This window comes from Triturus cristatus, chromosome 11 (assembly GCF_964204655.1).
Source record: "Triturus cristatus chromosome 11, aTriCri1.1, whole genome shotgun sequence".
In the NCBI taxonomy this organism is placed as follows: Eukaryota; Metazoa; Chordata; class Amphibia; order Caudata; family Salamandridae; genus Triturus; species Triturus cristatus.
This window is the reverse complement of record NC_140594.1, coordinates 907,157,200-907,183,618: the sequence shown is the minus strand read 5'-3', so window position 1 is coordinate 907,183,618 and position 26,419 is coordinate 907,157,200. Positions and strand designations below refer to the sequence as shown.

The following is a 26,419-nucleotide window of genomic DNA, read 5'->3' as shown; positions in this document are numbered from 1 at the left end:
AATGGGATTGTCAGTTCAAGTGCACAGGCAGGGGACAGACCTAGTTGTGATCACCCTAATTTGGAGGTTGCAAGCCTGGTTTCCAGTGATGATGGAACTTTCCTGGGATTTTCAAATCCCTCTACCCCTAGTTCTGGAACTACTGAGGGACCCTCAAAGCAACCCTCAATCCCTGGTGTTGGCAGGCTCCCTTCGCCTTATGGCATGGAGGATTACAAGGAACAATGAAAAGTCCCGAAACTTTCAGCAGAGGCTGCCTTGTTGCTCGCCAGAGCCTGGTCGGATAGCACCACCAGACTGCATTAATCGGCCTGGTCTAGGTGGTTATGCTGGTGTGTCCAAAATCAGGTGGATAACTTGGGGGCAGAAATTGTCCAGATTCAGATTTCTCTGGCGAGCCTGGCTTCTCAAGGCTTGGCCTACCAGTCCATTAACACTTTCAGATCAGAAATTTCTGCCGGACACGTATCGGTGGACAGGCATACGGTGGGAGAACATCCTCTAGTGTGCAAGCTCCTAAGGGGTATCAGATTAACTCTTTCTTCCGAACCCAGATACACTGATTTATGGGATGTGAGTAAGGTTCTTAGCCCCTTTAGGTTCTGGCTTTCTAATAGGTATCTTTCTAGAAAGCAGTTATCAGCGAAGCTGGCAATGTTGCTATGTCTCATTTCGTGCCGCAGGGTCTCGGATGTTCGTGTTTTGGACATTACAGGTATCATTTTCATTCCGGAAGTGGTGACCTTCATATTGCTCGAAGAACAAAATGCAATTTCAGAATGGCGTCTTACCCAGAGTTTCCAAGAGTACTGAAATGATTTGTGGTTTGTGCCCTTAAAATGTAAGATGCAGTCACGGAGGAGTTCCATCCTCATGGGGATAGAAAGTTACTGATGCTTTGACTACACCTCACAGAGCGGTTTCTTCCCCTACGATTGCCAGATGGATCAGATGGGTAAGGCAGGAACCAGGCATTACTACTACCTACTTTGGGGCCCACTCAGTGAGAGGTGTCATGGCCTGCAAAGCTTTCTCTCTGAGGGAGAGATTAGAGGCTATCTTCAACGCTGCTGATTGGTCATCTGATTCCACTTTTAATAAGTTCTATTTTAAACCGGTGTCCTCTCTGGCATATGTAGTGGTGACAGAATAATCATAGGGGAGGGAAGGAGAAGCTGTGGTCCATTCGGCTTCCTTTCATAAATACAAAGAATCAAGGGGGAGTGGACCACTTGTCCTGTGTAGCCAGGGTCTTTTTATGTTCTTGGTTCCGTCAAAAAAGAACCCTCATAACTATACACAAGTGCGAAAGCGGTATGAACTGGGTCACCGCTCATGTGTAATTGTACAGCATCATCATCGGGTCTTTATTTTATGTATGCTGTCCTCCGCCAGGAGGAAGACCAACTGGTTGTACAGTAGCGTCCAGATATAAAAACGAGGGAATCAAGTGAGGTTAAAGAACAAGTTACTAACCTTCGGTAACGATGTATCTGTAAGAAACATTAGTTAGTTAGATTCCTCACCTTAGAATATCCCCAGGCGTCAGACTGGATCCGGAAGATTTTTCGTCAGCAATACCCCTTGCGCGTCGCTAGGCGTCGTCTGCGGCTCCGCGTCCGTCGTCGGCGTCGTGCGCCGGGATGACGTCGTCGGAGTACTTAGACGCCGCCCTCGCGCGCTGACGTCAGTTCTTGTACATAGCCTTCCGCGCCAGGAACGCAGAGCCATGCAAAGACCGACACTGGTGCCAAAAGTAAAATCTAGGGGCCTGAAAGGACAACCTTAACCCTAGATGTCAGTTCGCAGAACGGGGAGGATGGGAGGGTCGGTGAGGAATCTAACTAACTAATGTTTCGTTACCGAAGGTTAGTAACTTGTTCATCTGAAAGAAACACGTTAGTTAGATTCCTCACCTTAGAATAGATACCCAAGCAATACCATCCCCGGTGGTGGGTCTGCGAACCAAGATCACACCAGAAAGTCCTGGAGGACAGAACGGCCAAAGAAGCCATCCCTCCGGACTTGGCTGTCAAGGCAATAATGCCTGGCAAACGTGTGTAGCGAAGCCCACGTCGCCGCCTGACAGATGTCCTGCAAAGGGACTCCCCGTCCCAAGGCAGTAGTAGCCGCCGTGGCCCGAGTAGAATGGGCGCGCAGCCCAACAGGAGGGTCCTTTTTAGCCAAGGAATAGCAGATTTTTATACACAAAACGACCCACCGAGAGATGGTTCGTTTGTGCACAGCTTTCCCTTTCTTAGCGCCCACGTACCCAACAAAAAGCTGGTCGTCCACCCGGAACTGTTTTGTGCGGTCCAGATAAAAGGAGAGCGCACGGTTTGGGTCCAGACGGTGGAGCCTCTCTTCCTCTTTGGAAGGATGCGGAGGCGGAAAGAAGGTGGGCAAGGTGACAGACTGCCCAAGGTGAAATGGAGTCACCACTTTAGGAAGAAAAGAGGGACGAGGCCGAAGGACAACCTTGTCCGGATGAACAGATAGAAAAGGAGGCTTTGAAGATAAAGCCTGGAGCTCACTCACCCGTCTAGCCGAGGTGATGGCTACCAGAAAAGCAGTCTTTAGAGTTAGAAGACGAAGAGGGCAATTGTGGAGAGGCTCGAAGGGAGCGCACATCAGGAATGTCAATACCAGATTCAAGTCCCACTGAGGCATTACAAAAGGGACAGGAGGGAACGTGTGTGTAATGCCTTTGAGAAAGCGTGTAACCACAGGGGACTTGAAAAGAGAAGGCTGATCAGGAAGCCGCAAGAAGGCGGAGATGGCAGCAAGATAACCTTTCAGGGTGCCCAGGGCAGAGCCCTGCCGGGCCAGAGAAAGAAGGAAGAGGAGAACCTCAGAAAGAGGGGCGGAAAGGGGATCCACAGCCTTTGCTGTGCACCATGCCACAAATGTGTTCCACCGGCAGGCGTATACCGACTGTGTGGAGGGACGCCTGGCTGCCAGAATGATATCACAGACTTCAGGAGGCAAGTCAAATGGCATCAACTGCCGCCGCTCAATCTCCACGCATGGAGGTGGAGGCTGGACAGGTTCGGGTGGAGGACCGTCCCCTGCTGCTGCGACAGAAGATCCTCCCGAAGGGGCAGACGTATCGGGGGATCGGTCAACAGACTGAGTAGCTCGGGATACCAGTATCTTCGTGCCCAATCCGGAGCCACCAAGATGACTTGGGCCCGGTCGCGCCTGATCTTCTTCAGCACTCTGGGCAGAAGTGGTATAGGCGGAAAGGCGTACAACAGACCGCAACTCCACTCGTGACGAAAAGCGTCGCCGAGCGAGTGCCGCCTTGGAAATTCCAACGCGCAGAACTGCTGACATTGCGCGTTCTCTTCGGTGGCGAATAGATCTAACCAAGGCTCTCCCCACTGCTGAAAGAGGCCTTGCACCACTTCGGAGTTCAGACGCCATTCGTGATCCATCATGCATCGGCGGCTGAGTTCGTCTGCTCTGGCGTTCAGAGAGCCCGCCAGATGTTGAACCACCAGGGTGACGCCCTGGTGTTCCAGCCATGTCCAGAGGCGCAGAGCCTCCTGACAAAGGGTCCACGACCCCACCCCGCCCTGTTTGTTGCAGTACCACATGGCGGTGGTGTTGTCCGTGAACACCTGCACGACACTTCCCCTGACAGAGGGAAGGAAGGCTTTCAGTGCAAGCCGGATCGCTCTCAACTCCAACAGGTTGATGTGGAGACGAGACTCCGCCGGAGACCAGAGGCCTCTGATCTCCGCCTCTCCCATATGGCCACCCCATCCCAGGAGGGACGCATCCGTCACTACGACATGCTCCGGTTGGGGAAGGGAGAGGCTCTTGCCCTTGACCCATTCGCGGTCCGTGAGCCACCACTGCAACTGCTGTGCAGTACCCTCCGAGATCAAGACATGGTCGGACAGGTTGCCGTGATGCTGGGCCCACTGAAACTTCAGGTCCCACTGCAGAGCCCGCATGCGCCGCCTGGCGTGATGCACTAGTAGGATGCAGGAGGCCATCAGCCCCAGAAGCCGCAACACTAGCCTGACCGAAACCCGGGATAGAGGCCGAAAGATGGGAATCAGGGCCTGTATATCCCGGACCCGCTGTTCCGGTGGATGGACCCGGAACTGCGCCGAATCGAGAACCGCTCCGATGAAGAGGAGCTTCTGAGAGGGACTCAAGTGTGACTTCGGCACGTTGATGGAAAACCCCAGCAAATGCAGGAGATCCGCCGTAGTCTGGAGGTGGGAGACGACTGCCTGGGGCGAGCCCGCCTTCAACAACCAGTCGTCGAGATAGGGGAAGACTGGAACCCCTGATCTGCGCAGATGAGCTGCGACCACCGCCATCACTTTCGTGAACACCCGAGGGGCACTGGTGAGGCCGAAGGGGAGCACGGTAAACTGAAAGTGCTCTTGGCCCACCGTGAACCGCAGGTAACGCCGGTGGGCCGGCAGGACGGGGATATGGAAATATGCGTCCTGCAAGTCCAACGCTACCATCCAGTCTCCAGGGTCTAGGGCAGCTAAAACCTGAGCCAACGTTAGCATCTTGAACCTTTCCTTTCGGAGGAAGGCATTGACGTTCCGGAGGTCCAAGATAGGGCGCAGGCCCCCCTTGCCCTTCTTGGGAACCAGAAAGTAGTGGGAATAACAACCACGACCTACTTCTGGGCTCGGAACGCGCTCGACGGCCCCCTTGGCCAAGAGAGCCGAAACTTCCTCGCGGAGAAGATCCAAATGATCCCCCGAGATACGGTGGTGCTGCGGTGGCATGGCTGGAGGGGTCGTCTCGAAGGGGAGGGAGTAGCCCCTTCGGACGATTTGCAGCACCCACCTGTCCGATGTTATGGACCGCCAGAGGAGCAGGTGATGGCGAACTCTGCCGCCCACTGGCGTGGTATGGGCCTGAAAGCTCGGACTAGGAAGGCTTTGAGGCGGATGCTGCCGGGGTGGATGTGGGCTGACCACGTCGGCCTCCATTTCCGCCACGGCGGAAGCCACGTCCGCGACCGCGCGCAGGTTGGTTCTGCGGCTGGTGGCTTTGCGGACGTGAGGAGGCGCCCCTTCCTTGGCCACGAAAGGGGCGAAAAGCGGAGGTGTGCGCCCGCGGAGCCGAGAGGCCCAAGGACTTGGCCGTAGCCCGGGAGTCCTTAAAGCGGTTCAGCGCACTGTCCGCCTTCTCACCAAACAGGCGAGTGCCATCAAAGGGCATGTCCATGAGGGTGTTCTGGACATCCCCGGAAAATGACGTGGACCGCATCCAGGCATGGCGGCGGAGCGCCACCGTGGTGGAAATCGCCCGACCTAGCGAGTCCGTGGTGTCAAGCCCACATCTTATGGCTTGCCGTGCTGCATCCCTCCCATCGGCCAAAGCCTGGGTAAGACGCGTCCGGACCTCCTCCGGACACAGGGGCAGCACGTCCTCCACCGTATCCCACAGGGAATGGGAATAACGGTCCAAGAGACAGGCGGTATTTAAGGACCGCAGGCCCAAACTAAGGGACGAGAACAGTTTCTTGCCAAACTGCTCGAGTCTCTTGGAATCCCGGTCCGGCGGAGCGGTCGGGAAGGAGGATTGGGAAGTAGAGGCCTGGATAACCAGACTCTCGGGGGTGGGGTGTTGGGACAGGAAACTGGGGTCGCCCGGAGCAGGGCGGTGGCGCCTGGCAACGTTCCTATCCACAGGAGGAACTGTGGAGGGCTTGGACCAGGTGCCCTGCAGAACGTCAGTGAGGGCCTCGTTGAACGGCAGCAGAGGCTCAGTGGAGCTTGCTGGGGTTCGAAGCACCTCAGTGAGGATGTTGGTCCTCACAGCCACGGCAGGCAACTCGAGCCCAAGGGCCTCAGCCGCCTTGCGCAGCACCACAGAAAATGCTGCACCCTCCTCCGAAGCCACGGTCGGAGGAGAAGTGAATCCAGCGTCTGGCGAGGTGTCCAGCCCGCTGGCCTCCCCCAGTTCATCTGCCCAGTCCTGAGAAAGCTGTGACTGAACAGCCAGAGGGTCCTCGAACCCCTCCCAGTCGCCCCCTTCTTCCGATTCCTGATAAACAGGAGGAATGATCGGAACCGGACTGTAGAGATGGTAGGACTCTAGCGGCGTCGGATGCGGCGTCGGCGGACGCCGGGCCGGCGTCGGGTCCGGATGAGGGCTAAACTGGGGCGTCGGCGTCACAGGCGTCGGCGGCGCCGGTGACGGCGTCGGTGGTTCAGGCGTCGGCGCCGGTGGAGGAGTGACAAGGTCAACCGGCGTCGACTGGGGCCCAGGCATGGGCCCCGTGGGGACCTGCGGCGTCGAGACCGGAGTCGTCGACGGCGCCGGGGCCGGAGCCGCCGGCACGCGAGGTCGCCCAGTCGAGTCCGCGGGGCCCGAAGGCGCGCCAGCGGGCGTCGACGGCGGGACCAGGCTCCTCATGGCCGAGAGGAAGGCACTGATCTCCGCCGGCGCCGCGTCAGCCCCAGGGACCGGAAGGTATGGGGGCGGACGCGGCACCTGCGGCTCCGCCGGAGCCGCGGGGGTGGAACCACTGGGACCCTCGGCCGAGTCGCGCGACCGGCGAGGGGAGTCCGAAGAGTGATGTCGCCACTTGGACTTCTTAGAGTGTTTGGACTTACCCGACGACTTGGAGCCCGACGATCGATGGTGGCGTCGGCTAGGGCTCCGCGAGCGATCCTTGGACCTCCTCCTGGACCGGGATCGCGCACGACGCGGAGCCGAGTGGCGAAGCTCGAGAAGCTTGCGGGACCGCTCCCGCCTAGCCTTCGAAGTCAGGGCCTGACAGTCGTTGCACGACTCCGCGTCGTGGTCGAGGCCTAAGCAGTAGAGGCACCGGCGGTGGTGATCGGTCACCGACATCAGTCGATGACAATCGTCGCAAGCCTTGAACCCAGGCATCCTACCGGCACCAGATGTCGACAGACAAGGATCAAAAATGATCAAAAAGATTTAGTCAAAAAAGACTAAAAGGGGTAGCTCTCCCGGATCTGCGCTTACTGGCGCGGAAAAAAGAAGAACTGACGTCAGCGCGCGAGGGCGGCGTCTAAGTACTCCGACGACGTCATCCCGGCGCACGACGCCGACGACGGACGCGGAGCCGCAGACGACGCCTAGCGACGCGCAAGGGGTATTGCTGACGAAAAATCTTCCGGATCCAGTCTGACGCCTGGGGATATTCTAAGGTGAGGAATCTAACTAACGTGTTTCTTTCAGATATTCTCTAAATCGTATTTTCTGCTGTGACTTTATTCTGAGAATATTGATAAGAGAAGCTTAAAAATATTCAAGTATGAGTAAAGACCGAGTTACTGGTCCGTAATACTTATCAACTGGTAAGGGTCAACATGTTTCAGCCTTCTGTTAGCATCTAAAGGCTTTCGTCAGGACCGATATGAAGGAGGACGCGTTATGGCTCCTTGTTTAGTGAAAGTTATTCACTAATCTAATTTCATGTGGTCAGATCCTTGGTATCTGTACCTAGTTTGGAAATGGAAAGAATAGTTGTTGTAGATACACATTTTATGGATCCACGTTTCATGGTGCTACCGTTATTGTGCAAGAAAGTGAGGTTAATGGCTTTGTGAGTCATAGGTAAATGGCGCGAAATGAGGGAGGCTATGAGAAAAGAGGGGATGCCTTGAGCAATTGGGAGGTTTTTTAAGGAATCATGCACTAGCCCTTAGAAAAGCGTTAAGGAATCGCTATACTGTGTGGTTAGTTTATTGAGTGATGCGAGAGTATGGCGGGTTGTATCGACGTTGTACATTCTTAGTGAAATCGAAAAGGTGTGATCGCTTGTGGCATTGGTTTAAGATTGTATAGCTATCGTGGTGTAGTACAAATGGTGATAAATAATGTCAACAAATATCGTAACATTGCCTCGCTTAAACGATGTTATACTTTTCTGTGAGGTCAAACAGTACAAATTATTCATAACACAAAATTACCTCGTGAGAATGAATATTGCGCTCTCGGAGGTACCGAGAGATGTGAAAGGAGCTGCCTTTCTAAGAAGGAAGAGGTAAAAGGTAAAAAAGGATTAGAGGCGTCTTACTTTGGTGTAGCGCGTTGTTCCGCTCTCAGCCGCCATCAGTGCTTACCGATTCCGTCACGTATTGGGACTGGTGCTAGCTCTGCCCGTGGTACCTCCGATGACACTGAGCCAATCGGTGTTTCCGTTTACATAGGGAACGCTCATGGAGGTAGTAGAAGGACTTGTTAATCGGTAATGGTTGGCAGAAAAAAGGGGTTGGCGAAAAAATATGGTTGGGAAGCAAAAGGAAATGGCATCTTTGTGTGTATATTACGTGTGTGATTGTAACCATTTCAGGATGGTTCTTAGTGAAAAGATATAAGTATCACTTAATTAAATCCCAACAGGATGATTGGTCTCATATGTAAGTTGAAGTCTTTTTCGTAGTAACGAGATCTTGGTTTCCTTATTTTTAAAGTTTGTCGAGAGTCACAGAATCAGGCCAGTGAGTGCCAAGGAATATTATCATTCAAGCGGTGAACCCAGCGTTGTTCTTTTTCGAAAAGGACACGGTCAGCATTGTTGGTTACCGATTGAAGACTTTCCAAAATGACCCATTTGAGATCATTGACGTTGTGATTCTGCTCTATATAGTGCCTGCTCATTTTGGTAGTTAGTCTTTTACAGTTTACATTGCTCTTGTGTTCCGTGATTCTTTGTTTAATTTTGCGGCAAGTCATTCCAATATACCTGAGATCACAGGGGCAAGTAATCATGTAGACTACATGCGTGGTATTGCAATTGGTATGTTGACGTAGTGTCCAGGTTAAGTTAGGGAGAAGTTGGATAGTTTTTGTCATTTTCGTTAGATTACACACTGAGCATGTGCCGCAAGGATAATGTCCTGTGATTGGTTCTAGGTTCCAGGCTGCTGTGATGGTCTCTCTTGTGCTCTTAGGAGATGGTCTTGTGTGCACTAGAAAATCTTTGATATTTCTTGTTCTCTTGTTTGCAAACCTGGGTTTCGGCCATTGTAAAGCGTCTGAGGTTAAGATCCTCCAGTTTTTGTTGATGATTTTTTTCACTGTGTTTGTTATAGTGTTGTAAGTGGTGACACAGGTCAGGAGGTCTTCTGGTTCATCTCGTGTGGTCATTTGTAGTAGATTTTCTCTAGCTTGATTACGTGCTCTTTTCTGGCATTTGTTGATTGTTCTTATTGGATAATCTCTTCTTACAAGTTTCTCTCCCAGTTCTTTAGCTTGTGTTTTGTAATCTCTGAGATTACTGCAATTTCTCTTGAGTCTGAGAAACTGACTGTAAGGTAGGTTGTCTCTCAGAGGCCGGGGATGGAAACTTTGGTAAGATAGTAGACTGTTTTTTGCTGTAGGTTTATGGTAAGTTTTTGTATGGAGGTTGTTATTCTCAGAGTAGATGGTGACGTCAAGGAAATAGAGTTGTTTTTTGTCTGACGTACAGGTGAATTTCAGGCATTCGTCTCTCGAGTTGATCCAATTTAGAAATTCTAATAGGATTTCTTCAGTGCCTTCCCAGATCATGATGACATCATCTATGTAGCGTTTCCAGAACTTCACCCGTGTGATGTAGAGATTAGTGGGATTCTGTATGTGTTGTTCTTCGAAATCACTTACGTATAGACCCGCTACACTAGGAGCAAATGTGCTTCCCATGGATGTACCGTGGCGCTGTCTATAAAGGGTGCCGTCATACTCAAAATAATTTTCGGTGAGGGTTAGTCTGCAGCATTCCAAAACTAAGTGTTTTGGTGTGGAGTGGTTCCAAGTTTCTGAGAACAGAATATTTTCCAAGGTGTTCAGTGTCTTCTGTTGCGGGAGGCTGGTGTAAAGGCTCTCTACATCCAGCCCTACTAGAAGCATGGTGTTCTCATTGTAGGTTTGATTACTCAGTTGGTTCAAAAGGTCTCGGGTGTCCTTTAAATAGGTAGGTGTTAGCTGTACTAAGGGTTTGAGAAACTGGTCAGCAAACTGAGATAAAGGTTCTAGTACTGAACCAATACCTGAGACGATAGGTCGTCCTGGCGGGGGGACTCTGTTTTTATGAGTCTTAGGTAGAGAGGTAGAAATAAGGTACTCTTCCTGTGGAAGTACTAGCCTTTGAACAGGCTATCCTTAGAGAAGTGAATAACATCAAACCCTCCTCAAAAAAACCATACATCAACATCACGAGGCAAGAGAAACAAGCCATGGAAGAACTGAGCAGGAATGAGAACATAATTGTCAAACCAGCACACAAGGGAGGAGGTATTGTCCTCCTCGACAAACAAGGATACAATACACAATGTCTGGATCTACTATCTGACAAGAAATTCTATGAAATAATTATCAGTGACCCAACTAAGAGGTTACAAAGAACCATAGATTTAATGGTAGAAGAAGCACAGATCAACCAGTGGATATCTAAACACGAAGCAGATTTTCTACCACTCTACCTAAGACTCATAAAAACAGAGTCCCCCCGCCAGGACGACCTATCGTCTCAGGTATTGGTTCAGTACTAGAACCTTTATCTCAGTCACACGGGTGAAGTTCTGGAAACGCTACATAGATGATGTCATCATGATCTGGGAAGGCACTGAAGAAATCCTATTAGAATTTCTAAATTGGATCAACTCGAGAGACGAATGCCTGAAATTCACCTGTACGTCAGACAAAAAACAACTCGATTTCCTTGACGTCACCATCTACTCTGAGAATAACAACCTCCATACAAAAATTTACCATAAACCTACAGCAAAAAACAGTCTACTATCTTACCAAAGTTTCCATCCCCGGCCTCTGAGAGACAACCTACCTTACAGTCAGTTTCTCAGACTCAAGAGAAATTGCAGTAATCTCAGAGATTACAAAACACAAGCTAAAGAACTGGGAGAGAAACTTGTAAGAAGAGATTATCCAATAAGAACAATCAACAAATGCCAGAAAAGAGCACGTAATCAACCTAGAGAAAATCTAATACAAATGACCACACGAGATGAACCAGAAGACTTCCTGACCTGTGTCACCACTTACAACACTATAACAAACACAGTGAAAAAAATCATCAACAAAAACTGGAGGATCTTAACCTCAGACGCTTTACAAAGGCCGAAACCCAGGTTTGCAAACAAGAGAACAAGAAATATCAAAGATTTTCTAGTGCACACAAGACCATCTCCTAAGAGCACAAGAGAGACCATCACAGCAGCCTGGAACCTAGAACCAATCACAGGACATTATCCTTGCGGCACATGCTCAGTGTGTAATCTAACGAAAATGACAAAAACTATCCAACTTCTCCCTAACTTAACCTGGACACTACGTCAACATACCAATTGCAATACCACGCATGTAGTCTACATGATTACTTGCCCCTGTGATCTCAGGTATATTGGAATGATTTGCCGCAAAATTAAACAAAGAATCACGGAACACAAGAGCAATGTAAACTGTAAAAGACTAACTACCAAAATGAGCAGGCACTATATAGAGCAGAATCACAACGTCAATGATCTCAAATGGGTCATTTTGGAAAGTCTTCAATCGGTAACCAACAATGCCGACCGTGTCCTTTTCGAAAAAGAACAACGCTGGGTTCACCGTTTGGGCACTGACAAACGAGGCTTGAATGATAATATTCCTTGGCACTCACTGGCCTGATTCTGTGACTCTCGACAAACTTTAAAAATAAGGAAACCAAGATCTCGTTACTACGAAAAAGACTTCAACTTACATTTGAGACCAATCATCCTGTTGGGATTTAATTAAGTGATACTTATATCTTTTCACTAAGAACCATCCCGAAATGGTTACAATCACACACGTAATATACACACAAAGATGCCATTTCCTTTTGCTTCCCAACCATATTTTTTCGCCAACCCCTTTTTTCTGCCAACCATTACCGATTAACAAGTCCTTCTACTACCTCCATGAGCGTTCCCTATGTAAACGGAAACACCGATTGGCTCAGTGTCATCGGAGGCACCACGGGCAGAGCTAGCACCAGTCCCAATACGTGACGGAATCGGTAAGCACTGATGGCGGCTGAGAGCGGAACAACGCGCTACACCAAAGTAAGACGCCTCTAATCCTTTTTTACCTTTTACCTCTTCCTTCTTAGAAAGGCAGTTCCTTTCACATCTCTCGGTACCTCCGAGAGCGCAATATTCATTCTCACGAGGTAATTTTGTGTTATGAATAATTTGTACTGTTTGACCTCACAGAAAAGTATAACATCGTTTAAGCGAGGCAATGTTAAGATATTTGTTGACATTATTTATCACCATTTGTACTACACCACGATAGCTATACAATCTTAAACCAATGCCACAATCGATCACACCTTTTCGATTTCACTAAGAATGTACAACGTCGATACAACCCGCCATACTCTCGCATCACTCAATAAACTAACCACACAGTATAGCGATTCCTTAACGCTTTTCTAAGGGCTAGTGCATGATTCCTTAAAAAACCTCCCAATTGCTCAAGGCATCCCCTCTTTTCTCATAGCCTCCCTCATTTCGCGCCATTTACCTATGACTCACAAAGCCATTAACCTCACTTTCTTGCACAATAACGGTAGCACCATGAAACGTGGATCCATAAAATGTGTATCTACAACAACTATTCTTTCCATTTCCAAACTAGGTACAGATACCAAGGATCTGACCACATGAAATTAGATTAGTGAATAACTTTCACTAAACAAGGAGCCATAACGCGTCCTCCTTCATATCGGTCCTGACGAAAGCCTTTAGATGCTAACAGAAGGCTGAAACATGTTGACTCTTACCAGTTGATAAGTATGACGGACCAGTAACTCGGTCTTTACTCATACTTGAATATTTTTAAGCTTCTCCTATCAATATTCTCAGAATAAAGTCACAGCAGAAAATACGATTTAGAGAATTTTAACCTCACTTGATTCCCTCGTTTTTATATCTGGACGCTACTGTACAACCAGTTGGTCTTCCTCCTGGCGGAGGACAGCATACATACAATAAAGACCCGATGATGATGCTGTACAATTACACATGAGCGGTGACCCAGTTCATACCGCTTTCGCACTTGTGTATAGTTATGAGGGTTCTTTTTTGACGGAACCAAGAACATAAAAAGACCCTGGCTACACAGGACAAGTGGTCCACTCCCCCTTGATTCTTTATATGTAGTGGTGAACCAGCTTTAAACTAGCCTAATTCTCGTCTCCGGGTCCTGCCATAGAATGAAAAATGTTCTAGCTGTCATAACAAAGTTTTAATTCTATTAAGAACATGCAGGCGAGGATTAGCCGATCCGGTATTCGTCATATACCGACACCCACCCTGACAGACGGACATTGATGCTTGGTTGTCAGAGAAGCAATAATGGTAGTGTGCTATATTTGGGAATGTTCACAAGTTTGGATTGTTTAATGCTTTGACATCTCAGATGGCTTATCCTGTGATGATTAAATGCGTTCTATGCCTAATGCAAATGGAATATGAGACTGGAAATGTTACACCTAAGACTAAGTACGGAGATACTGTGTTTGCAGTAAGAAAGAGGGAGATGGAGTGTCTACAGGGACCGTTATATGCGGTGCGGCACTCTGACTGGATGGACAGTATTCTGTTAATGTTCCTAATGTGTCATGGGAAATGCAGTTTGTTTATTAAGAAGTTGCTTTGAGAAGACTGCTAGTAATAAAAAGTGAAGAATTAAAAGCCTAAACCTCGCCTTCATCTCCTTAACAGAAATGAAACTTTCGGTTACAACAGCTAAGAAATTTTTCATTCTCATTAATGCCTGCCATCACTGCTGCACAGTTCTCCATGAGGCCCTAGCGCTTATTACTGCCAGGGGCCATGAAGGGTTACTAATGATGGGACAAATAAAGCTTTCGACATCAAGTGTTATTTCTTGGCACCAATGATGTTCACTACCCACTGTGGCCACTGATGCTGATGAATACCTTAGACCAACAATATTCACTGCTGCCTAAGTGCATTAAAAAATATAAAACTCAGCCGATATGCATTATTATTCCCATATATAATAGCAAGAATTGTAGAAACTAAGACCTCCATTTATAGTATGAATGACTTGAAAAGCAGCAACAATCTGGAAGAAACTATAAAAACAGAGTATCATCCACTGGCTGAATATTCTCCACCACATTATCCTGAATTAGGATGAAATTCAGCTGGTAGGTATTTGTCAGTATTTTTTTATTTCAGCTACACAGTGGAGAAAGATCAGATGGCTTGAAACAATAAATCAGGCCACATACGGTTGACAAACAAAGAATGCCGTTTAAATTTATGGTATATATTGATTCTACCTTGGCTCATACCCACCATTCTAACTGCATGATTAGCTTAATCAATAACTTTTGGTATTCTCTTACATAGTAAGTCAGCATGGTAAACAGGCATAACTTTAAGAGAGACTTAGTTCTCGACTTAATGAAGATCACATGGTGAAGGCTTGTTTCGTGGTCCATAAATGGTGAATTTGAAACAGCACAAAACATTATTTTCAAAAAACACAAAAGTGTATGAGACTAAATGTTGAGTTTCCTGCAGATCTGCTTATTGTGGAGGTGTGGGGTTTGTGAGGAGAAAAAGGAGAGGGGAATTAAAAAAAATAATTGTTACTCCATTTACGCCAAATTGACAAAGAAACTAGAAATTATTCAGAGGAGTGCCTTTGATTGGTTTGGTAGTTTTTGAGAAATAAGAATTACAAAACATCTTTGTGGTCTTCGAAGGGATAAATTATAGAGCAATCTGGACTGTTAATTTGAGAACAGACCTCAAACCCAGGTTTGAGGACTCTCTGTGGGCACTGGTGCACCTGGCTGCCTGTAAGGCGTTGAAGTTGGATTATAATAAACACTTAAAAAAAGATAGTTATATTTGGTAATGTATGTTCACAAAAACTTCTCAAAGTAATCACAAAACAGGTTAAAGTACAGTCACAATTACAAATTGAAATTGAAATTCCACTGAAATTCACCATACCTCGTACACCAAATGTAATGTTTATAATCACACAAAAGTACACTAAAAATGAACACAGAAAAGAACAAACTCAATAAACACCACATGCTCAAAACAATAAATAAATCATATTTACAGTCGTTTCATTAGGAGTGTTATGCAAAAGTGGTACATAATCTCACCTATAACATTGCTTTTGTGATTTATATATTTCCTCAATGAGAATGAAAGGTAGTATTATTAGTAAGGAGTCCGTTATCGTGCATCACACTTTACTGATCTATCCTTTAACATGCTTTAGGAGATGCATACCTTAACAAGATGTGCTGTTTTGGCAGGAGATTGAAAGACAATCCAGTCATCTACAGCAATGGTATCCTGGTCTTGATCCTTCTGTATGGAAATATCGCCTCCGAAAAACAAAAGGGAGTATGGCGAAACTTCTGTGCAATCATACAGATAGATCTGTAATTGAGGGAAATCAATCAATAGTCATTACAGTGAACTGAATGAGCACACTTTCCTCATTTAAATGCAATAATTTGACAAAGGAATTGCTACAGAAGGAACCAGAACAAAATCGCCCATATAGTTCACATGTTTGTAAAAGGAGCTTTACATTTACAATTGCAGAGTTACGCAATGCTACAAAAAAGTTGAGTGCAAATCAACAGCGCCAAACAGAGGATTCAAACTTGGCAATTTTAATGCATTGTCCAACAGTACACTATAGTCAGAAACTTTGAAATAGGCATCAGGATATGGACCCGCTACAGAAAAAAACCCATAATTTTTCAGATGCTTTCCACTATGCTCAACATGCACCGTATGCAACCAAACACAATGTGTGGCAAACAAAGTCCATATGATGCACAAACACAATGGCTCTCGGAGGGTGAGATGATATGTGATAATATAGAACAGCACATAACACAACATAAATAACTAACACATGCAAATACCAACAGCAGACCCACAGAACAATTTAAAAGAAGATATACAAGAAACAGAAGGCTCTAGCACTTTCCGTGACTAAGATATGAACCCAAAAGTTATTACAAGCCCTCAGTGCTGAATCCCACACCAGTGGTTTGAAAGTAAATACCTCTCCTAGGGGTAAAACCCTTTACTGCATTCTTATTCAACTGTGTAGTGTTTAGTTTTGCTATAACATTAAAGTACTTTGTTTTACATAAAAGAAAAGAACTAGGACAGACAATACAATACTGTGTCCCCAAATAACCTCCCTGAGAAGACTTGAATTGCTCATCCTCTCTATATTGGGAGTCGAGTCTCTAAGCGATGCAGAATGTAGCGCTGTGATTTCTGTTAAGAGTAAATAAAAACTACTTTGTTCACCTAGCATCTCTTTACTGGTGTTCAGTTGTATAATCAATGATATCGATTTATTAGAAGGCAGTTGATTCAGCACTTCCCTAGCTGTTTCAGTTCTCTCAGATCTTCTGTGGACAATTTCTTTATAATCACAAAGGTAGGTCTATCTCCCACAATGGGCAGCCATCCATTTTCAATTCTGCCAGCAAGAAGTCTAAAATGTTTTTACGATTCTCCAACTTCTTAACAACAATCTAAGTTTAGGAAGAATCTTACACCCAAAAACTCTTCACATCTTCCTTCATCTTCCTTACCCCAGATGGTTTTTGTCACATTAGCACCAGCATAGAGTTCTTAGGTGACAGTGCAGTCTATGAAGTAAATATTAACAGACATGGCTGAATAATAATTCTAATTGACAGCCGTGTGAGGAGGTGGTTTGTGAATGTTTGCATTTTCCGCAGCATAATTATGGCTATAATCAGAAGAAAAGATTTTTGGAAGTCTAGGTATAAAGAAAGCAGACCAGGCAGCATGATATTACAAAAGAATAGCTCTGATGGTGCCCTGTTATATTCAAGGGCAGAGCACAAAAAGAAAAACTTCTCCGCAAACTCCAGACTGTCCAGAACGCCGTAGCCAGACTCATCCTCGACATTTCACGAAATGACCACACCACCCAACACCTCAGCGACTTCCACAGGCTCCCTGTCGAAAGAAGAATAACCTTCAAACTGCTCTCACACGCCTACAAAGCTCTCCTCAACTGCCGAATCTACTTCCACACCCCCAAAAGAAACCTCAGCTCAGCACGACCTAACCTTAGCCACCATCCCTAATTTCTACAGGACCAAAGCAGGTGGAAGATTCTTCTCCTACCTCGCATCAAAGACCTGGAACAAACTCCTTGACCTCCGACGAAGCCAGACACTGCACCAATTCAGAAAGAACCTCAAGTCCTGGCTCTCTTTTATTGACCCCAACGGAGCAGCGCACACCCCCTCCTTCAGCGTCTTGAGACCCTCACGGGTGAGTAGTATGCTCTACAAAATCCTTATTGATTGATTGACTCATTGACTGTGTATATTATCAACATTGAAGCTCTGAAACTTGGTCAAGCACCAAGCTATTTGTGGCTTAAACAAACTATGAGAGACCTTGGGTATATTTAAGAATCAATTTTAAAGTGATCGATTCTCATCAACAGAAGAACACCAATTAACTATGGGTGTTACGAGCAGCAGAGCTCTGAGTTTGACATTAACTAAAGTGCTATGAGAAACTACAGGCACTCTCAAAACCAGAGCTCGGGCGACACCAGTATGTGTGATATCAATAAAAAAACGCAGCTCATCATCAGTACAGTATAACTCTTTATGGCTCTACTCATTTTCAGGAATGCTTGTTTTAGTGGAAAGTACTTTCTTGTAGTTTTGATATCTTTAGAATGGGCTGTCAGACTGGATCTGGAAAATATTTCAGCTATACCTTCAAAGGTGCAAGGTGATATAATTCTGGAACCACCTGCGGATTTGCTAAAGCTTGCACCCTGGAAGCAACGGAGAGGATCCATAAAGGTGCCGAATGCTGCAGTTACGCTGATTCCGCTAATTGATGCATTTACGCAAGAGTTTAGGATGAAAACACAAAGCCAAACATACAATCATAAAAGGCGTTCCCAAAGAATCAATCAGTGGCCATGAAAGGCCAAAGTGAGAAGAAGGTGAGCAACTTGCAGGAACATCCACTATTAAGAGAGATATAAAAGTAAAAACCTTGTTTATATAATGTTACTCTTTCTACAGATTGCTCATCTTTACGAATGCCACATTACAATAATGGTTTTGAGAAGCCTACAGAAATGAATCATAAACATTGATATTTTGGAGTCCTACCCAAACAGAGTTGGCTTTGTCACTTAAGAGTCTAGATAATAAAAATGTGGGAACATTTGCAGAAATGACCACATTACCAGTGACAATTTTTCAAAGGTTATTTGTTTTAACTGGCTTCTCTCTACTAGAATGAGTTCTGGAACCTTATGTCAGCTCGTAGCAGACTCCATCCAAAGTACAACCCATCTTAGTATTCCTCTCTTCAATGCCATTTTGATTTTCCTAGCTCCAACAAAAATAATAAAATGTTGATCATTCAATATTATGCACTTTGGGGTAACAGGGGAAAAGCTTTATTTATTTTTGGTTTCTAGCTTTAGCTGTCTTTTGAACAACTACCAAGGTAGACTTGAAATAAGTAGTTGTAGTGTACACAAATACATGGGTTTTGAATACAGCTTCCAACAAGGCCACTATTAAATCAGGCCCTACTTTGGTATAATGAAGGGGTCAAGTAGATATAGATTTGCCAGACAGAACAAAGTATTTAATTCACAAGCTAAATGAATGCTAAGATTACTGCTAAATAGCTTTTGACAGAGACGATGCTTGTCCCTTCCTAAGCAAGAGAAAGGGTATATGGATAACAGTGTGTGTTCTACTGAATACATTTTATTACTGGCATAAAAATCTAAAAACATGTTTCAGCACCTTAAATACTCAGACTGCTTTCTACCTGCAAGGATGACATCCAACCTTTTATCTAGCAGTAAAGGCAGAGGAATCCTCGTTTGAATCACCAGGCTTGCACTTCTCACATTTAAATGTGACAACATCCATTTCTGCTGCCACAATCGATAATACATTATCAAAAGCTTTCATCAGGATGATTAACAGAGTTACAGCAGGTCAGTAGTCCCACATTAGTTTTGCCCAGGCGCACACAATTAAAATTCCTTCAACTTTTCATAGCATCCCTTGCATTGCAGGCACTGGCACCAATGCCTAGTGGCGCTAAAAATTCCTTTTCATGGTAAAGATATCCCCACATCAATCTACATATGGGATACTTCAGTGAAGGGGAAATAAGGCTGTCTTTTTCCTTCGGATTGTTACAGAATTTGCTCCAATTCTGGCATATCCATGTATTCAATATTAATTGAGCAGCATTTCATGGTTTGTAGATGAAAATCTTCAGAGCTTGCCCACTCTGTATTGAGAATTCCTGCCAAATGAACAGTTTAAATGTGGACGATTTTATCCATAGGCCATACCCACAGCTGCATACAGAGAGTACTCTATTCTAAATCTTTCTTCTTGATCATGTAATGTACAGTGATGGTTTTACTTAATAGTATTTAAAATTGTCAATCTTGTAGGAATGTAACAAATGGATGTTACCCTGTAAGCATTTGTTTGTGGCATGTAGAGCCGTAGATTCACATGCTCTGCATAACCCAGTAATCTAGTGTTGGGTCCAGAGTTGTGCAAGTTTTTTTTCTTTAAAACAATTATTTTGAGTCATGAGACAGAGTGCCTCCTCCTCTCGGTGATACAGTGCATGGGCATCGATTCCTTTATTAAACTGTTTTCCCGCTGGCAGGCGAGAGAGGAGTGTAAGAATGAGGATGTCCATGCTAAATGAAAATGTTTCACCTAAGTATGAAATGAAACAACAACGGCTATAGGCATCCGGGGAGGGGGGGCATGTGATTCTACAGCACAACATGCCATGAACATTTGCTTAGAGGGTAACATAATTTGTTTGATGGTATGTGTGGCTGTAGATACACATGCTCTGCACTGACTGTAAAGCAGTCTCTCCTAAGAAGCCTGTGGGAGTTGCAGTGGTTTGAAAGAGAGCACGTAGCACTGCCTGATCTACATTGGCTTGTTGGCGTGCTCAAACATCCACATAGTAGTGATTGGTAGATGTGTGTGGGGCAGATCATGTAGCTGTCTTACAAATGTCAGCTATTGGACTATTTCCTAAAAAGTGAAATGTGCTCTGGAAGTAACAGGTAAAGGTCTATTGGCTTTAATGTAGAAAGTTTGAATACATTTGACTATCCATCTGGCTAGGCCTGATTTGTATATAGGGTTGCCTTTATGAGGTGGAGATGAGGCTACAAAAAAAAGTTGCATTGTTTTTCTAAAGTTTTAGTTCTATCTATCTAGAACATGTGTGTTCTTTTAACATCCAGGGTATGAAGAGCTCTTTCCGCTACAGAATCAGGGTTGGGGAAAAAACTAGGAGTTTAATGGACTAAGTGAGGTGAAATAGAAATACTACTTTAGGTCAAAATGTAGGATTAGTTTGTAGAACCAGCTTGACTTTAGTATGTATCTGAAATATAGTTCGTGTAAGGTTAAAGCATGGAGCTCACTAACGTGCCTGAGTGAGGTAATGGCAACCAAGAATGCCACTTTCCATGAAAGAAACAAAAGGGGGCATGCATGAAGAGGCTCAAAAGGGAGAACCATGAGCTTGGTTACAACAATGTTAAGGTCCTAAAAGGGTGCTGGATGAACCATAGGAGGGATGACTCTTTTCAGACCTTCCATAAAGGCTTTAATGACTGGTATTTTGAACAATGATAGATGCTATTTTAGAGATAAGCTGCTATGGCAGCACGGTGTAACCTAATCGAAATATAGGCTAAATTAGCCTTTGCAGATGGAGCAGGTAGCCGATAAGGTCTTGCACCATGGCTTTAATAGGATCAATTTGTTTAGGTTTGTAGTAGTAAACAAAATGTTTCCATTTTGCAGCATAGCATGCTTTAGTAGTAGGCGTGCGTGCTTGTTTGAGAATTGCCATGCATTCTTCTGGTAAGTGAAAGATAGGCAAACTGTAAGACCTCAGGAGCCAAACTGCTAGATTGAGAGTTTTGGGGTCCGGGTGTCTGATCTGTCCTTGATTTAGGTAAGAAGTTCGGGCCTGTTGGCGAGCTTTACGTGTGGAACTGCTGAAAGATCTAGTAGTAGTGTGAACCAGTGTTGGGGCACCCAAGTGGGAGCTACCGGGATCATGGTGAGAAATGTTTGCCTGAGACTTTGAACCAAAAATGGAATGAGAGGTAGAGATGCAAAAGCGTAGAAAAACATCCCTGACCCACTCATCCATAGTGCGTTGCCCTTGGATAGTGGGTGTGTGTACCTGGAGGCAAGGTTTGGATGTTTTCGGCTGTGGTGAAAAAGTCTATTTGAGGACCCCCCCCACTTTTGAAAGTAGGGAAGGAGGACTTGGAGATGGAGTTCCCACTTGTAGATCTGTAGCTGCATCCTGCTGAGCAGGTCTGCAAAATCATTGTCTGCACCCGGCGAACAATTTACTTACCTTCGGTAACGATATATCTGTAAGAGACATTAGTTAGTGATAGATTCCTTACCTTAGAATTACCCCCAGGCGTCAGACTGGATCCGAAAAGTTTTCGTCAGCAGTACCCCTGCGCATCGTGCGGCTCCGCGTATGTCGATGGCACCTTAGTCGCCGAGGTGATGTCGCTGGAGCTATAAAGACGCGCCCACATGCGCTGACGTCAGTTCTGTACACGACTTTCCGCGCCAGGAACGCAGAGCCATGCAAGATACTGACCACTGGTGCATTGAAACTAGGGCCCTGAAAAGGATGACCTTAACCCAGGAAATCGGTTCGCAGAACGGGGAGGATGGGTGGGGTGGTAAGGAATCTATCACTAACTAATGTCTCTTACAAATATATAGTTACCGAAGGTAAGTGACTTGTTCATCTGAAAGAGACACATAAGTGATAGATTCCTTAACTCAGTATAGATACCCCAGCAATACCAACCCCGGTGGTGGGTCTGCAAACCAAGATCAGAACAGAAAGTCACGGAGAACAGAACGGCTAAAGAAGCCGTCTCTCTGGACCGGACTGTCAAGGGAATAATGCTCAGTAAAAGTGTGCAGCGTGGACCAAGTGGCTGCCTGACAGATGTCTTGCAAGGGGACACCACGTCCCAAAGCAGTAGTAGCTGCTGTCGCCGTGGTAGAATGGGCGCGCAACCCCACCGGAGGTTCCTTTTTAGCCAGAGAATAACAGTCTTTGATTCACAAGATGACCCAGCGGGAGATAGTCCTCTTGTGTACAGCCCGGCCATTCTTGGCACCTACGTAGCCAATAAAGAGCTGGTCATCCACCCGGAACTGTTGAGTGCGATACAGGTAAAATGAGAGCGCACGTTTTGGGTCCAGACGGTGGAGCCTCTCTTCCTCTCTGGAAGGGTGCGAAGGCGGAAAGGAATTAGGCAAGGTGATAGTTTGCCCTATGTGAAAGGGAGTAACTACCTTTGGTAAGAAGGAAGGACGAGTGCGGAGCATAACCTTGTCTGGATGAACCGACAGAAAAGGAGGTTTACAGGAAGAGCCTGGAGTTCACTCACGCACCTAGCGGATGTCATGGCAACCAGGAAAGCAGTCTTCAAAGTTATTAAACGAAGAGGACAGTTGTGAAGTGGCTCAAAAGGAGCGCACATCAAATAAGTAAGAACCAGATTTAAATCCCACTGTGCCATCACAAACGGAATAGCAGGGAAAAGGTGAGTAATGCATTTGAGAAATCGATTTACGACAGGGGACTTGAAAAGAGAGGGCTGATCAGGGAGCCTGAGAAAGGCAGAAATTGCAGAAAGATAGCCCCTAGGAGTGCCCAGAGCAGAGCCCTGCCGGGCCAAAGAAAGAAGGAACAAAAAGACTTCTGAAAGAGGGGCAGAAAGGGGATCCACAGCCTTTGCTGTGCACCATGCCACAAATTTGTTCCACCTGCAGGCGTATACCGATTTAGTGGAGGGACGCTTGGCTGCCAGAATGATATCACAGACTTCAGGAGGCAAGTCACATGGAATCAACTGTCGGCGCTCAATCTCCACCCATGGAGGTGGAGACTGGACAGGTTCGGGTGGAGGACGGTCCCCTGCTGCTGCGACAGAAGATCCTCCCGAAGAGGCAGTCGGATCGGGGAATACACGCTCATACTGAGTAGCTCGGGATACCAAACTCTTCGAGCCCAGTCCGGGGCCCCAAGAATGACTTGGGCCCGGTCGCGCATGATCATCTTCAGCACTCTGGGTAGAAGTGGTATAGGCGGAAAGGCGTACAATAGACTGCAACTCCACTTGTGATGAAAAGCGTCGCTGAGCGAGTGGCGCCTTGGAAATTCCAACGTGCAGAACTGCAGACATTGCGCGTTCTCTTTGTTGGCGAATAGATCTAACCAAGGCTCTCCCCACTGTTGAAAGAGACCCTGCGCCACCTCCGAGTGAAGTAGCCATTCGTGATCCATCATGCACCTGCGGCTGAGTTCGTCCGCCCTGGCGTTCAAAGAACCTGCCAAGTGTTGAACCACCAAGGAAATGCCTTGATGTTCCAGCCATGTCCTGAGACGCAGAGCCTCCTGACATAGTGTCCACGACTCCACTCGCCTTGCTTGTTGCAGTACCACATGGCGGTGGTGTTGTCTGAACACCTGCACTACTCTCCCCTTGACAGAGGGAAGGAATGTCTTCAGTAGGATCGCCCGGAGCTCCAGAAGATTGATATGGAGCCTGGACTCGGCCGGAGACCAAAGGGCTCTGATCTCCGCCTCTCCCATGTGGCCGCCCCATCCCAGGAGGGACTCATCCGTCACCACTGTGTGCTCTGGTTGGGGAAGGGAGAGTGATCTGCCACTGACCCAATGCTGGTTCATGAGCCACCACTGCAACTGCTGTGCCCTCCGAGATCTGGACGTACTCTGACAGGTCCCCTTAATGCTGCACCCACTGGAACTTCAGGTCTCACTGCAGAGCCCGCATATGCCATTTGGCATGATTGGTCATCAGGATGCAGGAGGCCAGGAGGCCCAGCAGCCTCAAGGTCATCCTGACCGAAACCCGGGACAAGGGCCGAAAGATCGGAATCATGGCCCGAATGTCCCGGACTCGCTGTTTGGGAGGATAAACCCAAAACTGCACCGTGTCCAGACCACTCCGATAAAGAGGAGCTTCTGAGAGGGAATCAGGTGCGACTTTGGCACATTGATGGAGAACCCCAGAAAGTGCAGGAGGTCGGTCGTTGTCTGGAGGTGGTAGACGACTGCCTGGGGTGAGCTCGCCAGTCGTCGAGATAGGGGAAGACTGAAACCCCTGATCTGCGCAGATGAGCTGCGACCACCATCAGGGGCGCTGGTAAGGCCAAAAGGGAGCACGGTGAACTGAAGGAGCTCGTGGCCTACCGTGAACCACAGGTAACACCGGTGGGCCGGCAGGACGTAATATGAAAATAAGCGTCCTGCAAGTACAATGCTACCATCCAGTCTTGCGGGTCTAGGGCAGACAAGACCCGAGCAAGTGTGAGCATCTTGAACTTCTCCTTCCGGAAGAAGCGATTGACGTTCCGAAGGTCTAAAAGATAGGACGCAGGCCCTTGTCCTTCTTTGGAACCAAGAAGTAAGGGAGTAACTACTAAGACCTACTTCTGGCGTCGGAACGCGCTCGATGGCCCCCTTGGCCAAGAGGGCCGCAACTTCCTGCTGGAGAAGTGCCAAGTGATCCCCCGACATATGGTGGTACTGAGGTGGCATGGCTGGATGGGTAGTCTCGAAGGGGAGTGAGTAGCCCCTTCGGACTATCTGTAAAACCCACCTGTCTGAGAATGATAGTGCGCCAGTGGGGGAGATGATGGCGAATCCTGCCACCCAACTAGCGTTTGGTGGGCCTGGAACACTGGACTATGAAGGTTTGGAGGCAGTGGCGGCAGGGGAGGTGGTGGATTGACCCGCCCGCTGGCCCCATGACCCACCTCTGCAGGTCCCACGTCCATCGTTGCGCTGAGACTGTTGCTCCGCAGGCCTGTAGCTCTGAAACGAACGTGTTTGGGTGCCCCTTCCTTGGCCACGAAAGGAGCAAAAAGCAGAAGGAGTGCATGTGGCCGAAAGGCCTAAGGACTTGGCCGTAGCCTGCGAGTCCTTAAAACGCTCCAACGCTGTATCTGCCTTGTCGCCAAAAAGGCGAGCGCCCTCAAAGGGCCTGTCAGAGTGTTCTGGACATCCCCGGAAAAGCCAGTTGTCCTCAGCCAGGCGTGGCGGCGTAGCGCCACTGTCGTGGAAATAGCTCTGCCCAGCGAGTCGGCGGTATCAAGGCCACAACGAATTGTGAACGTGGCTGCATCTCTCCCCTCAGGAATAGCTTGGGAGAGCACCGTCCGGGCGTCCTTCGGACACTGGGGCAGCACCTGCGCAACCGTATCCCACACTGGGTGGTAATAACGGCCCAAGAGGCATGCAGGGTTCACAGACCGCAGCCCTGAACTGGCGAATGTGAAAATATTCTTTCCAAACTGCTCCAGTTACTTGGATTCCCTGTCCGGTGGTGCGGAAGGGAATGCGCTTGGAGACGCAGAAGCTTGGCCAACCAAGCTCTCAGGAGTAAGGTGTTGGGCCTGGACCAGGTGTCCAAAAGGACGTCTGAAAGTGCATCATTGAACGGTAGTAGTGGCTCCGCAGAGGAAGACGCCGGCCGAAGCACTTCTGTCAGTCACTGTAGGGAGCTCGAGGTGAAGAGCCTCGGCCGCCCTACGCAACACCTCTGAATAAGTACCACACTCCTCCATAGCCACGTAGAAGGAGACCTGCGCCAGGTTCTGGAGAAAAATCCAGTCCACCTGCGTTCTCCAAATCCTCTTCCCAGTCCAGTTGTAACTCGCATTGGGCTGGGAGACGGTTTTCAGACCCCTCCAATTCCTCCCCGTCCTCCACAACCTGCGGAGCAGGTGGGAAAGAAGGTGGGTGGATAAAGGGATAGAAATTCCCCATCGGCGTCGGCCGACACCGATCCAGCACCGTCTCCATGTCAGGGTGGAAGCCGGGGACGGCGTCAGCAAGGGGGGGCGGCCGGCGGCGTCGTTGTCGGTCATAAGAGGCCAACCGGCATCAGCTGTGATCCAGGCATGGATCCACGGGGGTCTCGCGGCACTGAGGCCGGAGCAGTCAACGACGTCGGGCCAGAGCCAGCACCGAAGGAAGGCGAGGATCCCCGGTGGGGCCCGACAGGCCAACATGATGGGCCATTGAAGACAGGAATTCCTGTAGCTGGGCCGGAGTCGCCGATGGACCCAGGAAAGGCAGGTAGGCCATCGGCAACTGCATAGGCTCCTCTGGAGCCACAGGGGTGGCACCACCCGCACCCTCAGCCGTGCACCAAGCTAGGCGAAGAGTGAAGCCGCTTTTTCGACTTCTTGTGCTTCGCCTTACCTGACCCGGAGTGCGAAGACTTTGTCGAACGATGGTGG

General features: G+C 47.6%; 1 protein-coding gene across 1 annotated transcript in view; it reads right to left on the bottom strand.

The window, feature by feature from the left end:
- Positions 1–26,419, bottom strand: part of DHX36 (DEAH-box helicase 36) — a 357,256-nt gene that overhangs the window by 30,668 nt on the left and 300,169 nt on the right. Inside the window, exon 24 of the mRNA XM_085634820.1 lies at positions 15,273–15,425. Coding sequence (XP_085490946.1) covers positions 15,273–15,425 — 153 coding nt within the window. The remainder of the gene's footprint in view (positions 1–15,272; positions 15,426–26,419) is intronic.